This window comes from Kryptolebias marmoratus, linkage group LG19 (assembly GCF_001649575.2).
Source record: "Kryptolebias marmoratus isolate JLee-2015 linkage group LG19, ASM164957v2, whole genome shotgun sequence".
Taxonomy (NCBI): Eukaryota; Metazoa; Chordata; class Actinopteri; order Cyprinodontiformes; family Rivulidae; genus Kryptolebias; species Kryptolebias marmoratus.
The window spans coordinates 8,048,069-8,064,984 of NC_051448.1; the positions used below are offsets into that span (position 1 = coordinate 8,048,069).

General features: G+C 37.1%; 2 protein-coding genes across 3 annotated transcripts; both read left to right on the top strand.

Annotated features, from left to right (window-relative positions):
- Positions 1–5,015: 5,015 nt before the first annotated feature.
- LOC108233414 (cartilage intermediate layer protein 2-like) lies at positions 5,016–7,767 on the top strand. 2 transcript variants are annotated; one of them, XM_017411841.3, is made up of 9 exons: positions 5,016–5,079; positions 5,227–5,270; positions 5,395–5,428; positions 5,536–5,562; positions 5,707–5,736; positions 5,885–6,056; positions 6,546–6,652; positions 6,748–6,925; positions 7,377–7,767. In XM_017411841.3, exons 2-9 carry the CDS (start codon positions 5,259–5,261, stop codon positions 7,474–7,476), a joined length of 660 nt encoding a protein of 219 aa, XP_017267330.1. In that variant the 5' UTR covers positions 5,016–5,079; positions 5,227–5,258; the 3' UTR covers positions 7,477–7,767. The 2 variants fall into 2 exon arrangements, with proteins under 2 accessions (XP_017267330.1, XP_017267331.1); XM_017411842.3 differs by having other exon boundaries at positions 5,037–5,079; positions 5,539–5,562.
- Positions 7,768–12,209: 4,442 nt separating this feature from the next.
- On the top strand, positions 12,210–15,150 carry LOC108233412 (cartilage intermediate layer protein 1-like). Its single transcript, XM_017411839.3, has 9 exons — positions 12,210–12,270; positions 12,406–12,449; positions 12,583–12,616; positions 12,742–12,765; positions 13,007–13,036; positions 13,177–13,348; positions 13,892–13,998; positions 14,134–14,308; positions 14,754–15,150. Exons 2-9 carry the CDS (start codon positions 12,438–12,440, stop codon positions 14,857–14,859), a joined length of 660 nt encoding a protein of 219 aa, XP_017267328.1. The 5' UTR covers positions 12,210–12,270; positions 12,406–12,437; the 3' UTR covers positions 14,860–15,150.
- The last annotated feature ends 1,766 nt before the right edge of the window (positions 15,151–16,916 follow it).

Below are 16,916 nucleotides of genomic sequence, written 5' to 3' on the forward strand. Positions count from 1 at the left end.
ATGTGGTCCTATTGGCTTCATCAGATCGTGATCTACAGCTGGAGCTGAAGCGGTTCGCAACAGAGTGCAAAGCAGCTGGGATGAGGATCAGTGCCTCCAAATCCGAGACCATGGTCTTGAGCCGGAAAAGGGTAGAATGCCTTCTCCGGGTTGGGGAAGATGTACTGCCCCAAGTGGAGGAGTTTAAGTATCTTGGGGTCTTGTTCACAAATGAGGGAAAAATGGAGCGGGAGATCGACAGGCGGATTGGTGCAGCGTCTGCAGTGAAGCGGGGGCTGTACCGGTCTGTCATGGTGAAGAGAGAGCTGAGTCAAAAGGCGAAGCTCTCGATTTACCGGTCAATCTACGTTCCTACCCTCATCTATGGTCACGAGCTTTGGGTAGTGACCGAAAGAACGAGATCGCAAATACAAGCAGCTGAAATGAGTTTTCTCCGCAGGGTGTCTGGGCTCTCCCTTAGCGATAGGGTGAGAAGCTCGGTCATCTGGGAGGGACTCAGAGTAGAGCTGCTGCTTCTCCACGTTGAGGTGGCTCGGGCATCTGGTGAGGATGCCTCCTGGACGCCTCCCTGGTGAGGTGTTCCGGGTACGTCCTGCCGGGAGGAGGCCCAGAGGAAGACCCAGGACACGCTGGAGGGACTATGTTTCTCGGCTGGCCTGGGAACGCCTTGAGATTCCCCCAGAGGAGCTGGCCCAAGTGTCTGGGGAGGAGGAAGTCTGGGTCTCCCTGCTTAGGCTGCTACCCCCGCGACCCGACCCCGGATAAGCGGAAGAAGATGGATGGTCAACAATGGTCAATTATCAGAAAATATTTGTAAATGGCAGCGAGTGTGATTATGTTGATCTTGGACTCAATATTGTAGAGGTTGAAGAGAAAAGGAGCAAGAATGGGTCCTTGTGGTACTCCCGTGCTGCAGATAGGCATGTCAGATTCATGGATCCATATCTCCCAAGTTTGATGGTTTGAACCCAAATGCAGACTGACCTAGAAAAGCTCAAATGAAAACTAATTTATTTAAAAGAACAAAAGGCTGACGTGGCAGCAATGAAAACTAAATAACAAAACGTCCAGATTGCAATGAACACGAGGAAAACCAGACAGCACGTGAGCGAGACAATGAACCAATGACTAGTGAACGAAGCTAAACAGGTTTTTAAGGCTGAGGGTAACAATGAAGCAGAAACAGGTGACTAATAAGTAACACGGGACAGGTGTGGGTGGTTGAGGCAGGTTGACAAGTACTGAGCAGAGGAAAGGTGATTAATGTCAGGAACACAAAGGCCACAGGGAGCAAAAACTATACAAGGACTTACAACATAAAACTAAACATGGAGACAACCAAATAACAGAATTGAACCCTGTTCTCAAGCGCTAACCACAAAAACCTTTCACAGCCATCTTGGGACATACACAGGAATTCCATGTCTTTCTGGCTCCCGACTGCAGTGATGAGTGCTGTTGTTTCGTCATCCCTATGACATTAAGTATCTCAAGTCAGACTCACTGCAATGCAAATGATTTATGTGCTGTAGAATACCACTATTCTGTCAGTCTCATCTGTTGCACCACATTACTTATCTATAATATAGCTAAACAAAACCTGTAAAATTCCAAAGATGTTTCCCAATAGTAAAGTACAAAATGTTCTTTAGTCATACTTGTTATGATGTGCAGGTGATTCTGCTGGCACAAGTCCACAAAATCGTGTGCATGTTTTCTGTACGCTCTGTTCTCCTTTCCTGTAATAATGCGGACAATTGCAGTCATCAGAGAAGTGTTATGAGGCAGTGGGTGTAATGAGTTGATCAAACATACAAATTTTTAACATTTACATAGTTCATTAGTACCATTCCTCATACAACAGAGCTTGTTTAGGTTTGCACTGGAAATGTGACGTACAAAATAAACCTAAAATGTATACTAACCCACTATTCACTTGTCATTTTACAGCTATAGTTCCACTATAGGAATTGTTTGCGGAAATCAGAACCAAACATCTGGTACTGGATGGAATACAAGGTTTTCTTTGGATGCTATTGTCATTTTGAAAAGTCTTCTTCATCAGATTGAATTTCCAACAAGAAATATGAATGTTGGGGCTTTATTTTGTTTCTGCCATTTCTGTTTTCATGCATTATATTTCTTCTCGGACCCTGTCCCTTTTTTATTTCTAGGGCCTCTTCTTCTAAATCTGCTTTGAGAAAATCCATTATGTGCTTTGTCTTTTAAAATCTAGAATTTTTGAAATAAGAATTATATTGAGTTATCATTTGATCCGAGGAATACAAATAAAATTGTCTATATTTGAATGCTTTAAGACTTTTATGTGAAGTGAAGTCTGAAGTGAAGTTAGATTTATTTACATAGCACTTTTCAGGTACATGGCAATCCAAAGTGCTTTATATGTGTATTGAAACAAAATGTATTTAAGTTTTTACTCTGGCTTTAATGTTAATTAATTTAGAGTAATGGCATTGACTGAGGAGGCTAAAACTGTTAAAAAAAATTAAGAAAAACTGAATGTGTTTAGATAAAAATTCAAACATTTCATTAAAATCTACTTAAGTTTTGATTATGGCTTTAAGAGCAAACTTACAACTTAATTTAAAATAATTCAGAGTGATCCTATTCAGTGTGAAAGCTAAAGCAGAAATCCGTATCTTTCTGCCTCCCAACAGCACAGATGGGTGCTGCTGTTGTTTGGACATTTCTATGACATTAAGTATTTAAAGTCAGGCTCCCAGGAGTGCTGATGGTTTATTCAGATTACTACTCTCTGTTATGAAGCAAGAGTCAAACACTGTGGACAGTATGTGCTTTCAAGAAGCAAAAAAATCACCTGTTTCATCTGTAAAAATGGCCATTTGTTGTCTACAGCTACAGACATGATTATCATGGGGCTCAACCTACTGGTAATAATACAGATTTGAAGCCCTTCATTGTGAGGCAGAGGTGTCGGATTAGTGTGGATGTATTCTTTGGAGGAGAGGGAAATGTGTTCCTGTGTCACTCAGAACAGAAGTGTTGTGATACTGTTTGACTCTTGATGACTGGCTCATCAGCCACTTTAGGTTTCCAAGGGCAATCCTGTTGGAGTTGTGCTAGGAGTTCCAGCTGGTTTTGGAGCGCGCCACAGCAAGGAGCTGTGTGCCGCTCATGCCCATACGTAGTGTAGGTCTTCTGATATGTCCTCATTAGGTGTAACAGAACTGTAGAGTACATGTCTGTTCACAGTTTGATGCCAGGTCATACCGCCCTCTGAGTGATTCAGCTCTCCATCTTTGATGAGACTGGTATCCTTGTTACTTTTTGCTGACAAGCTTTGTTCGAAAGGCATTTTTACTATCTTGGGGTAAACATGTTCTACTGCTTGGAATGGTCTCAATCTTGGGATTTTCGGTTTGACATTTCTTTTGTAATTATAAGCCTAGGAGGAATGCTAGACCAGCATTTTGTGCCATTTTATATTAGAATTTTAGACAAATGCAATCTTATACTGAGAATTGACAGAGCTGTAGTTGTTTTGGTAAAATCTTGAAAATAACTTTTTGCACAATTTCATGTAGTATCGGAAGATGTCACCCTTAGAGCATATGTGTGAATGGCTCTCAGCTAATGCCACATCAAATGTTAGCTCAATATCTGTAAAATTGACTGAGTTATAGCAATTTTTATGCTTTATAAGGTCAATTGGCTGTGGCAGCTACCTTAAAACAGGTATATTCCAAAAGTTAATAATTTCCAGATGCCCATGTAATGATTACTTTCTACAAGTCTCATTAAACTTCATTCAGTGGTTCATGAGATATTTGAGTAAAAGACAGACACAAGAACACACTTACACACCAGCACACAGACACGGGCTAAAACATTATCACCTGCCTTTTGGCTTTTGGCAGCAGGCAATAATAAACTGATGGAAATCAACAAGCTGTGTCTTCCTGTCTCCCTTATCATTTCTATCACAACATGAGGATGGTCTTCTATGAAGCACACTCAGCATTTTTCTTCCTCCAACAAGTTGCTGCCAAATATCATGATTTTGGTCTCATGTTGCCAAAGCATTTTCTCTCATACCTTCTTCAAATTGTTTAGACGTTCAGACGCAAACTTAAGACAGGCCTTCTTGTGCTGGAGTTCCGTGCAAGTACTGTAAGAATCCTAGAATAAGGTTTGTTCATTAGGGTTAGGACCTTGTTAAGGTCAACACCATCAGTAATTTATCCCTGCGTTTTTGCTAACGTTTATTTATGTGACTAGATAAGAATGGTGGAAAACTGACTCTAAAAAGCATATTTAGAAGAGCTTCCTGCACAGAACAAAACAAGAGACAAAAAAAATGTAACTTACAAAACATAATAATGAATGAATAACTATCCATTCTAACTCAAAGTACAAGTGCAATTACGCGTGAATATTTTCAAATGCATAAATTAATAGAATCTTTTTGTGTATGAGTGTGCCAAATTTCTGCCTGAATTTTGGAATTTGGAAAAAAATTGTCTAAGTGCAAAGGACCAGGTTTATATGTAAGTTACTGCTGTGTAAAGAGCGAGAAGGTAATTAAAATAGTCTATCTCGATTATTGTTTATACTATACCTGGGATTTACAACTTCAAGCATTTATATTATATATACATAGGTTTAAGAGAGTTTGTTTTAAAAGTTTTCCATAAAACTTTATAAGAACTTCAGTAATATGTTTTTTTTAAGTTTACAGCTTTGAAAGACTATGGCAAATGATTTATCACCAGTGTTGACATGTAGATGACAACAAAACCAACTTTGTTTGCTTTTTAAAAAAATGAAGAGGGTATTAGTAGATGATTAACTTACTTTTGCATACCTGAATGCAGCCCTGGAGGATTTTGTTTGTGAAAATGCAACAGAACAACTTTTAAATGACCACAGAAGATTGAAGAAGCTTTAAACCTTTTGCCATTTCAAACTAATCTATTGTGTCAAAAATTCTATTTACAGCCTGAGGGTGAGACTTGCTGCTATAAAAAGGCAGACGTAAACACAACAAACTTACTGGACTAAGAGGTCTTGTAGCTGAGTCTCCTCTGGTTTTTACAGGTACAAATCTCTGTCTTTTAAACTTACTGGAAAAAAGGAACCTTAACAAAATCACAATAGACCTAACTTAAATATGCAAAAGGTTTACATAGTATGAAATGAAAAAAAAAGAATCAAATGTTTTCTTTTTTCCATTTTGTTTTGCAGCTGTTAAGAACTGACATCCAATATCTGCAATTATGATCAAGCAGGTAAAGTATATATATTGTGGTTTAAGGAATCCAAAATGAGAAAACAAAAAAAAATTTTTTGATAGTGCACTGCACAACTTGCTTATGCACAATTAACTTTTCAAACATTATTTTTCTGTTATAGCTGAGTCTTGTCTTCGCTGCAGTTCTGCTTCTTGGTATGTTCATCTCAGCAACTACAGGAACAATGTTGGTTTTGAAAACTCTACAGTACATTATAACTACAGAAACTCACTAACTAGCAATGTTTTTTGATTACATTTAGCAGCTTTTCCAGGACCAAGTGAAGGAGGTATGACTCAGTTCGTATTTTTTCAGACTGCTGTTTTATCAAAGAGCTCGTACACTATAGTCTGTTTATCTGTTCTAAATAAAGTGAGACAGTAGTTTATGTTTTAGTTAAGCGTATTTAACTTTTTTTGTATTTTTGACTTAGAAACACCTTGTGACAATGTCCTTAACGTTCGTAAGTAGTAAAACTTTTTATTTTATTTACATCCCATCTGACTGTCTTTTGCCTATTCAAACTAGATCAACACATAAAATTCATGATTATTTAAAACTAGTCAGTTGTTTGCTTACTGAATTATCTCAATTTAAATGTTTTACTCTAGGGGGCTGGACACAGTGGTTCGACATAGATAATCCATCTGGAACTGGAGACTGGGAGTTGCTCACTGATCTTCGCAGTGAGAATCCTGGTAAAATTTGTGACAACCCCACAGATATTGAGGCAGTGACTCTATCTGGCCAGAGTGTGGCTGAGGCAGGGGAGAAGATTTATAAGTAAGTGCTGTAAAGAAAAAATGAATAATTAGAATGCATTTCATGCAATAATTCAAATGCAAAATCTAGAAATATAGCCAAAAAACCTTACCAGCTATATCAGAAATCATGCTGACATGTAAACACCATGAAGACACAGGAAAAGACAACTGCGCAAAAAGAAAATTGCAGTTGTTTGAAAGATTTGTTAGAACAAATTAAATCAACTTGATTTCTAAGGGCAAATAAAACAACTGAAGTTGTACGTCATAAAAAGTCTGAGGGTTCCACTTCTGCACTTCAGAGTTTCTCCTTTTGCAGGATGTTAGAGGACACTGACAAAATGATTCAAAGTTGTTTGTGTTGTGTTGCATCAAGAAATGGAATGTAACTCTCACCTCTAACCAGTATGCATATACTTGTTGAACTGGAACCCTTGAGACACTGCACTTACTTGAATTAAAACACAAACACCTACATAGCAATTATAAATACTGTTTTTCTTTTCAGATATGATACGACTTCAGGATTTGTCTGCAGAAACGAGGATCAACTTGATAGAAGGTGCAATGATTATAAAGTTCGCTTCAGCTGTCCACCTGATGTCTGCAAAGAAGGTAAAATAGATCCCAGCTGTGCATTTAAATAAAATTATAAAAAGTTGCTAAATAAAACTTTGACAATACAATAATCTTTCTCTTTATTCTTGCAGTGTGCTGGACTAAATGGTACAATCGAGACAATCCCAGTGGAAAAGGTGACTGGGAGACTCTGAATAGCATAAGGAAAAAAAAATCAAAAAAACAGATTTGTCCTGAACCTATTTACATTGAGGCTGTTACCGCTGATGGAGACATCCCAGCCATCAACACAGGGGATAACTTCTACCAGTGAGTTGACTTAAAAGTAAACTATATTGTATCTATAAAGGAAGCAACCCAATGATAAGGTGCAAAACCCAAAAGCTTTCTTCCCAGGTTGTAATAATGTACTGACTTACGTCTTTTCTTAATTAGTTACAGAAAGCTAATACAAGTACACTGTTGATGAAAGAACGATATTTGTACTTCATAATTTTTTTGAGAATTTAGACTTTTTTCTGTTTTTATATCTGTGTTTAGTTTTCTCATTCTTACTAAACATGTAAAGTATTTAGCAGTATAAGTAAAATATAAATAAATACACCTGGCTAAGGTTCTCTAAGATACTAAGGGATTTTTAATCTCCACTTATTTCTTAACATGCCCCATACAACAAAGCTTGTTTAAAACTGCACTGGAACTGTGAAATACAAAATAACCTGAAATGTAAACTAACTCACTATTCACTGTCATTTCACAGCTACAGTCCCACTATAGGGTTTGTTTGCCGCAATCAGGACCAGACATCTGGCAGCTGCAAGGACTACAAAGTTCGCTTTGGATGCCCCTGTTGTCTGTAACGGTCTTCGTAATCAGTTTGAATGTCCAAAGAGAAGAACCGAATGTAGGATTTTTAATATTCCCTGTTCTTCTTGTTTCGTTCATTTTATTTCTTCCCAAGGAATCATATATCCTGGTAAAATATCATTTTACATGCACGCCCCTTGTTTGTTACTGAGCCCTCTTCTACTAAATTTGCTGTGGTAAAATGCATTATGTGCTTTCTATATTTTAAAAAGGGATTAGGGAATACATTTTCTTTAACTATGGCGAAATATATCAACACCAATAAAAAAATTAGCAAAAGCAAACATTTTTGTCTTTTTATTTATCTTGACTTTAGATTTGAGGTGCAAACACCCAGTTTTAATTAAATTAGAGGAGGTTAATATAATCTATTAAAATTGAAGCTGTTTCAAAAATGCATTAAACAAAAAACAGATCTTTCTCTGTCATAAAATGCAAAACACTCTTTAAACTTATCTGCACAAGTCAACAAAATCCTAAGTTTGTGCTCTTTAATCTCTGTTCTCCTTTTTCGTAATAAGGTCAACAATGGTGCAATTATCAGAAAATATTTGTAAAAGTGTGATGTGTTGATCATGGACTCAATAGTGTAGAGGTTGAAGAGAAAAGGAGCAAGAATGGGTCCTTGTGGTACCCCTGTGCTGCAGAAAGGCATGTCAGACTCATAGACCCGTTATCTCCCAAGTTTGATGGGTTGATGGTTTGAACCCAAATGCAGACTGACCCAAAAAAGCTCAAATGAAAACTAATTTATTTAAATGAACAAAAGGCTGACGTGGCAGCAACAAAAACTAAATAACAAAAACGTCCAGATTACAATGAACACAAGGAAAACCAGACAGCACGTGAGAGAGACAATGAACCAGTGACTAGAGGACAAAGATAAACAGGTTTTAAAGGCTGAGGGTAACAATGAAGCAGAAACAGGTGACTAATGAGTAACACAGGACAGGTGTGGGTGGTTGAGGCAAGTTGACAAGTACAGGGAGCAAAAACTATACAAGGACTTACAACATAAAACTAAACATGGGGACAATCAAATAACAGAATTAAATAAAAACAATAAACCTAATACAAAAATAAAGTTAAAGATACCCAAATCCTGACAATGGGTTGTTGGGGACATTGTTTAGAATCCATAGTCACAGGTGATGGACCACTTCTTAAGGCTTCAGCTTGTTCCTCAGAAGCACAGACTGTATGTTTTTTAAAGCACTGAAGAAATCAAGAAAACATAGTTTCAACCCTGTCCTCAAGCGCCAACCACAAAAACCTTTCACAGCCATCTTGGGACATACACAGGAATTCCATGTCTTTCTGGCTCCCGACTGCAGTGATGAGTGCTGTTGTTTCGTCATCCCTATGACATTAAGTATCTCAAGTCAGACTCACTGCAATGCAAATGATTTATGTGCTGTAGAATACCACTCCTTTTCATTAAGACAGAGTCAAACGATGTGGACATTTTGTACTTTTGAAAGTAGGAGAAACGATGTTTTATTTGCATAGGTAAAGGGGGAGACCAGAAATTACCCTGTGGTGTCTACAATTCTGGCTATAATTTTCCAAGGGATGAACCACTGGTGATACTACAGTTTCGAAGCTATTTGCTGTATTTACTGTATTTTTTTTTGTTTTTCTTGTTTTGTCTGTGTAATCTTGCTGCTGTTATGTTAGCTCTTCTTCATCTATTGGAATTCCTTATAGATGTCTTGGCATTGTGTTGCATATTGATTTTGCAAGTCTATTGAAGGACAGAATGTTTTTTGCACACCTTGATTGGCCTGAAGTGTAAATCTGAAGTCAGTCATACAAGAGAAAACCATAGAGATACTCGGAATAAAGTTCATCTGTTTTGGTTTGCCATCGCACCTAGCCTCTGACAATGGCTCCCAGGAAATGACTGTGTTTCTAAAAATTCTATACTGCTCAACATATCATGGCAGCTTTATACCATCCTGTAACCAACTTCCTTGCAGAAAGGTTTGTTCAAACAATGGAAATGTACTGAAAGCATCATATCATGATGAGCAGAACACTGCTAGAGACTGCATCATTTTCTGTTGAACTACCACAACAGGTCTCATGCAACCACAAAGACATTTCCCGCAAGTCTAATGAAAAGATTTATGCACTACTTTTGATTATTTAAATCCTTCAACAGTAGAAAAAAACTGTTCAAAAACCAGAGAAGAGCAAAATAACCCAAAAGTATCCAAGTTGCAGCCGTCAGAAGAGGTTATATTCTTTATTCAAAAAATATATATTAAGTGCTTCCTTTATCATCTCATTTAGAGCAAGGTAAAAGTTACCATCTGCTATGAATCAGTGCTGTCCAACAATTATCTATACCTGAACTAAAGACCAGGCTTTTGTGGGATTTGTAACATGAACTTAGGTGGAACATAATCCATCTGTTCGGGCACTGGGTGTACTGGTGGGACTCATGTCTGAAAATTAGACTGCTTGTGTAATTAGAGGTTACACTGAAACAGCAACAAGTTAGGAAACAGCAAACTGGTTTAACACAGTTACAGTAACTGTGTTAAAGTGCTTTGATTTGTGGTTTAGCTGGCGCAAGTACACACATTCCTGAGAGTAGTAACAGTAATTATGACAGCTAAAGCTGTTCAAAATCAAAGTGCATTCAAATTAAGTTGTTTCACAAGCATGAGGAGTGAAACACTCTTCTGTTGTTTTGATTTGAAGCTTGCACTGGAGCAGCAGTGGCTCAGGAGGTAGGGGTGCGTCCTGTAGGGTTGCTGGTTTGAGCCCCCCGCTCTGTCAGTCTCATCTGTTGTGTCCTGTTGTGGGCAAGACACTTCACCTGCCTTGACTACTGGTGGTGGTCAGAGGGTTTGGTGGTGCTGGTGTAATTTCAGCCTCACTTCTGTTAGCCTGCCCCAGGGCAGGTGTGGCTACAGTAACGCTTACCACCATCAGTGGGTGAATGATTGACTGTAGCGTAAAGCACTTTGGAGTCCTTGGACTAGATAAAATGCTTTACAAATGCAAGCCATTTACCATTTGTACTGCTGGGACAAGTCCACAAATTCCTGGTTGATTTGGTACATTCTGTGAAGTTCTTCTGTAATGAAGTCAACAATGGCAGAGTCATTTGAGATTTTTGAAAATGACAGTAGGTGTGATGTGTTGATCATGGAGTCAGTAGAGTAGAGGTTGAAGAGAAAGTCACCTGGGATAGCTCCTTACGGTACTCACTTTCTGCATCAGGAATGTCAGATTCATAGTCCCATTACCTCCCATACTATGGGAGGTTGAGGACACTGTCTAGAATCCACAGTGGCAAGTGATGAACCACTTATGAAGACTTCAGATTGTTCTTCAGAAGCACAAACTGCATTTTGTTGAAAGCAGTGAAGAAATTAGGAAATCAAAATAACATCAACATTTTTACTGTTTCTGCATTTTCTACCCTCATGCTGCAGAAAGGCATGTTAAACTCACAGTCTCATTAGCTCCTATATTATTGGTGGTTGTGGACATAATTCATAATCTACAGAGCAGGTTAGAAAACGGCAAACTGGTTTAACATGGGTAGTTGCTGCTATATTGGTTGTGCAAAAACTTTATTCACCAGCTGAGGGACACTGCTTTGTAAAAGAAAAAAAAATGAGCTTGCTACATGCACTGGTCGGGCCAGTTCAGCTTAAATTGTTTCAGCATCACAGACAAATCTATATTGTTGAAACGTTGATTTATTAAGAGTTTCTAATATAAAAAAACCAGAAGTTAACACAGCTAACTTATTGGATTGAGAGGTCATCCTGTTGAGTCTCTTTGTATTTTCCAAAATAAAGGATGCATGTTTTAAAAATCTACTAAATTAATTCTTCTACTACTCCAGTAACTGTAAGCATACCCACTAAACTAAGTCTTTAAAGGCTTGAGTGTCACTTTGATTTGTGAATGGGGAACTTAACAGACTTTGCATCAACTGGCTTGGATGCCCAATTTTTTATGGGGGCCATCATAGCACTGGTTTAAAGAATAAGACAAATTGATTTTCAGAAAATTTCAAATCTAAAAACATTTGAAATTGAAATTCTTCTGACTTGTGATTATTTAGACAGAAAACACTATCCAGTTCTTTAAGAGCATAAAGTTGCCTTACTTCCATAAACAAAAAACTGTTATCTTGGGCTCAGGAGTCCCATAAAAAGATGCAATCTTCATGTCCAACATACTGGGGTTTGGATGTGAAGGCCAATGTGCTAATAAGAAACTGGACCGAAGCCTGTGCTCTTGTGGTATATACAACATAAATTTAGGTGGCACAAAATTTCCATGCTGGGCATACTGGTGGGACCCATGGATGAAAACTACGGGCTACTTGTGTTATGAGAAATTAGGAGACAAAGAACAAGCAAGCAAGCATGTTTTTATTTGCAACAGCTTCTGCTGGCACAAGTTCGCAAATTCCCATGTTTGTTCTCTGTACTCTGTAGTACTCTTCTGTCATAGTACTGTTGTACTGCAGCAACAGGTTAGGAGAAAGTAGACCATGGGTAACATGGACAGCTGTTGCAAAACTGGTTGTGCAAGAAGCCATGGTTACAGTTGAGTAACACCAGAGAACAATTTGTGCTTACTGGATGGAATAGTCTGGTCAGGCCAGGTTCAAATTTCTCACTGTCATAAACAAAGTTATTGTGTTACAGAAATTTAATCACGGGGCGAGATTTGCAACTATAAAAGGCAGACATACGCACAACCGTCTTATTGAACATAGAGGTCCTCTCGCTGAATTTCCTCTGGTTTTACAGGTAAAGTCCTTTGCCTTTAAACTTAGTATTAAAAATATCTTTAACAGGGTCTAAACAGAACTAACATAAAGATTTATTACATAAAATGAAGATGAAGAAATAACAGATGTTGCTATATTTTATTTTTGTTTGCAGCTGTTTAAAACTGACATCCAGTTTCTGTCAATATGATCAAGCAGGTAAAGTATATGTTGTGTTTTTTTGGATCCAAACTGTGAAAACAAATAAAATGTTTTGATATTACAATGCACAACTTATATATAAATAAAAAATACCTTAAAAATACCTCAAACATTTTGTTTTCTATCATAGCTGAGTCTTGCCTTTGCTGCAGTTTTTCTACTTGGTAAGTTCATCTCAACAACTACATTAACAATTTTTACACCTGAAAATTTTAAACAGTATGATATCACTATGGAAAATCACAAACAATAATATTAATGATAATCACTATCTGATTTCATTCACCAGCCTCCCCAGGACCAAGTGAAGGAGGTAGGACACTACTCTGAAATTTTTAAACAGCATTGCACTTATTGTTGCAGGTTCTATTTTGTTCAAACACTCAAACAATATGGACTGTTTTCTCAATTTCAATAAAAGCAAAGTGAGTCAGTAGGCATTAAAGCCTGCCATTTTGTCTGCCAAAACTGTCTGGACCAGACAAAAAAAGTAAATCAGTACTTAATTTTACATTAATGAGTTTTTAACCTTTTACTTTTTATTTTCCCCTTAGCATTACCCTGTGCAAATCCCGCCTATGTTCGTAAGTAGTAACATATTTTGGTATATTTTTATGCTATATTTAATGTTTTTTAAGCTTGGTCAAATCATACTTAATATAAAGAATTATTTAAACTTTTCTAGTTCCTTGCTTACTGATTCACCTAAATTGGAATATTTTAGAGGCCTGGACACAGTGGTTTGACAGAGATAACCCTTCTGGAACTGGAGACTGGGAGGCCCTCTCTGATCTTCGGAATGAAAATCCCGGGAAAATCTGCGACATCCCCAGAGACATTGAGGCAATGACTCTGTCTGGTCAGAGTGTGGCTCAAGCAGGAGAAACCATTTTCAGGTAAGTTCTGTAGTGTAAGCCTGAATAATTAGAATGCATTTCCTGCAATGACTGTCATGCAAAAGATGCAGTCAAAAAGTAACTGTTTATATCGGAAACGCTTTTTGTTTCACATAGAAATGAAAATGTCAAGAGTACAAAGAAATCTGGAAAAAAAAAATTGGAAAGCCAATAAACTAATAAATTAAAAACAAGAAGATGTAATATTTACCAAAAACATCTAACTCAATGAAGGACAAAGAAGGTGTTAAAATAAAATATTGTTTCATTTCAATACAGTATGGATGAAAGAGAAGCATAGTTTTGTATTTTGTTGCCATAATATTTTAGAAGGCAACAATAAAGGAAAGATGACAAAGGAAGCATTTAATTGCCTATTTTCAGCATCAAATGTTTTAAAACTGATTCTCCTGAAAGCTGCATTTTTTTGGGGGGGTCACTCCACTAATTTCAAACCTGTGTGCAATTATTAATTCAGCAAGAAACGTGGAGTTAAATAACTGCATACTTGTTTTTTGTTTGTTTGTTTGTTTTTTCCACCAGGTATGATACAACTTCAGGATTCGTCTGCAGAAATGAGGATCAACCCGACAAATTGTGCGATGATTATGAAGTTCGCTTGAGCTGCGCCCCTGCTGCCTGTAAAGAAGGTGAATTAGCTCCTAGCTGTACAAGTAAAATAAGCAGAATTGATTTGCTTTTTTTTTTGCTTTTGGGTTAATAAGTACTTATTTGGAAAGTTGCTTTGTAAGTGCAGCTCTACATTGTCCTCTTTGTCCCTGCAGTGTGCTGGACCAACTGGTACAATCGAGACCGTCCCAGTGGAACAGGTGACTGGGAGACTCTGAGTGACCTACAGAAGCAATACCCAGGACAGATTTGTGCTGAACCTCTTTACATTGAGGCTGTTACTGTTCCTGATGAGACCCCAGCCATCCTGTCAGGGGATAACATCCTTTTGTAAGTTGTTTTAGAAAATAAAATTAGTGGTAAGGTACTAAGCATAAAAGCTTTCTCTTTCAATCTTAAAATTTCACTGCTAAAGTAGTTACTGAAAGCTAATGCTAGTTGATGAAACAGACATACTGCACACTGACAAAGAAATGCATACATATAAAAAGTTCCTTCATTTCCAATGGGGATGAAGCATGAATCCTGTGCCCTATTACTTCTCATTTTCAAAGTTTTTGGTAGGTTTAATAATTTGTTGTAACCAAAAAACATCAAATTAAAAGGAAAACAAAAATAAGAATATTCACTTTTATCTGGCTAAAGTTTACTGACGAAGTATGCATTTCTTTAAAAAAAAAAGTAATATGCCTGAAAAAATAAAAGTTGCTTGAGACATTTTTTTTTCCAATTTTGACATAAAAAATGTATACTGACTCACTTTTCATTTTTTCAGCTACAGTCCAACTAAAGGTTTTGTTTGCCGCAATCAAGACCAGAAATCTGGGTTCTGCAAGGACTACAAAGTTCGCTTCGGATGCTATTGTAGTAAAGTAGCGTAATGAGACCAAAATGACCAAAGAGAAGAAATGAATGCTGTGTCTTCATTTTTTTTTCTGCCATTTCTTGCTTCATTTCTTTTTTAAACCTCAGTAAATGATATATATATATATATTGGTAAATGTCCTCATTTGACATGCATTGCCCCTTTTTTGTTACTGAGACCCCCTCTCCTAAATGTGCGGTGGAAAATGCATTTTGTCCTTTCTCTATCCTTAAAATGGGTTATGAAATATGTTTTTTTTTAACTATGGGGAAATAAATCAACAGCAATAAAAGCAATTACGAAAGCATTCATATTTGTCTTTTTTTCTGTCCAGAATATTAAAAACAAGCCTTGTCATGATGTATCATTTAGTTTGTGGAAGACAGACTCTAAATAATAACAAACTTAATAGTTTATCTGTTTTTTGAAACATATCTATGTTTAAACTCTGAGTTTAAAGTGCTATCTAAACGCCTAATTTTAGTAATTGAGAATATAAACATCAATTACAAAAGCTAAAGCTATAATAAATAAATAAATAAATACATTGAACTAATACTGTGTTTGAATCAAGTTGTTTTAAGAAGTGCAAACATCAGCTGTTTTGCATATCTCCTTAGAAAATATGATGCAAAAAGAAAATAGTATTTTGCTTGAACTGCTATGGATTTTTTTTGTTTGTTTTTACACCACAATCCTTTTCTATCAGACAGAATGTCAGATAGCCTGACAAGCATGTGGACAGGGACATCCACATTGACAGAAGATGGTTCCCTTCTAAAGGATTCAGCTTCTGCTTCAGCTTCAGAGGCACAGGCTGTGTGGTGTTAAAAATACAGGGGAAATAAAACAGAATGTGGCAATGACCACAAACCTCTCATAACATGGGACCATACATGGAAATGTACTTTTTGTTGTTCCTAATGTATGTTATCAAGTGCATGATGGTTCAACAGTATTGTTAAGCATAAAAAGTTCTCAGAAAATAGAAAGAATAATCATTATCATAGTCAATCCATGAAAGATCTACTATAAGTTTGTTTTGTGCTGCCCAGAAAAAAGTGAAACACCTTTCCAGTTTACAAAAACCTCATTCGTCAGTTAAATACACTTTGAACTGTGTGACTTGAACTTGCAAATTTACTGCGAAAGTCGTCTACCAAACGTACAGTATTTATCACACGTCTCAAGTCAGATAAACTACAAGACAATTGATAACTGAAATAACAGTATTCAAGAACCATTTTCAAGATATAAAAGGGACACACCGTACCTTTGGATTGATTAGAGAAAACCTACACTAGTTACATTTTTTCAGGCTAGTTCTTATACATTTCTAAGCAAGGGATGTGCTTGTAGCCACGAAGAAGGCTCAACAGCCACATCTATTGAGAAAAAGATACAACAACCAGATATGAAAAGTGAACAATTTTTTTTTTTTTTTTTTTTGGAAATCAACCCCATTCAAGTTGACTTCCACAGCTAACAGAATTTAGAAGTCACAAAAATATCTATGACGGTCAATTTTACTGATACTGACCTAAAATTTGATGTGGTGGTGGCTAAGATTGATAGCTAACACATATTCTTGCAGTGTTAAGTTCTCTGCCCTTGTCCATGAGTGATCAGAGACTTTTTGTAAATGGCAGTCAGTGTGATGTATTGAACATGGAATAGGAAGTGTAGAGAGTGAAGAGAAAAGGAGCCGGGAAGGTTCCTTGGGGCACCCTCTGGCTGCACATAGGCATGCCAGACTCATAGTTCTGTTATCACCCATAATATGTGGTGGGGTACATAGTTCAAAATTCACAGTGACAGGTGATTTCTGAAGGCCTACTTCTGTCCCTCAGACCTACAAACTGTATGGTGTTAAAAGCACTAGAGAAATCAAAAAATTCAAAAACAAGTCTGGTCAACCTGCTTTTGTGAAACAGATATAAGTGTCTGTTCAATCTGAATGTTTTCTATAGGGGAGAAGAGTGACTATTCCTGTTACAACATTAGAATTGCAGCATCTTGATGCAGGACATAGTGGCAAAATGAAAATAAAAATGATAGCCAAGCATGGACAAA

Excerpts from the sequence above, each read along its gene's own strand:
- LOC108233412 (XM_017411839.3), top strand. Across the intron at positions 12,617-12,741 it reads TGCTGCAGTTTTTCTACTTG|CCTCCCCAGGACCAAGTGAA; the intron begins GTAAGTTCATCT and ends TTCATTCACCAG. Across the intron at positions 14,309-14,753 it reads TCAGGGGATAACATCCTTTT|CTACAGTCCAACTAAAGGTT; the intron begins GTAAGTTGTTTT and ends TCATTTTTTCAG.
- LOC108233414 (XM_017411841.3), top strand. Across the intron at positions 5,737-5,884 it reads TGACAATGTCCTTAACGTTC|GGGGCTGGACACAGTGGTTC; the intron begins GTAAGTAGTAAA and ends GTTTTACTCTAG. Across the intron at positions 6,653-6,747 it reads ACCTGATGTCTGCAAAGAAG|TGTGCTGGACTAAATGGTAC; the intron begins GTAAAATAGATC and ends TTATTCTTGCAG.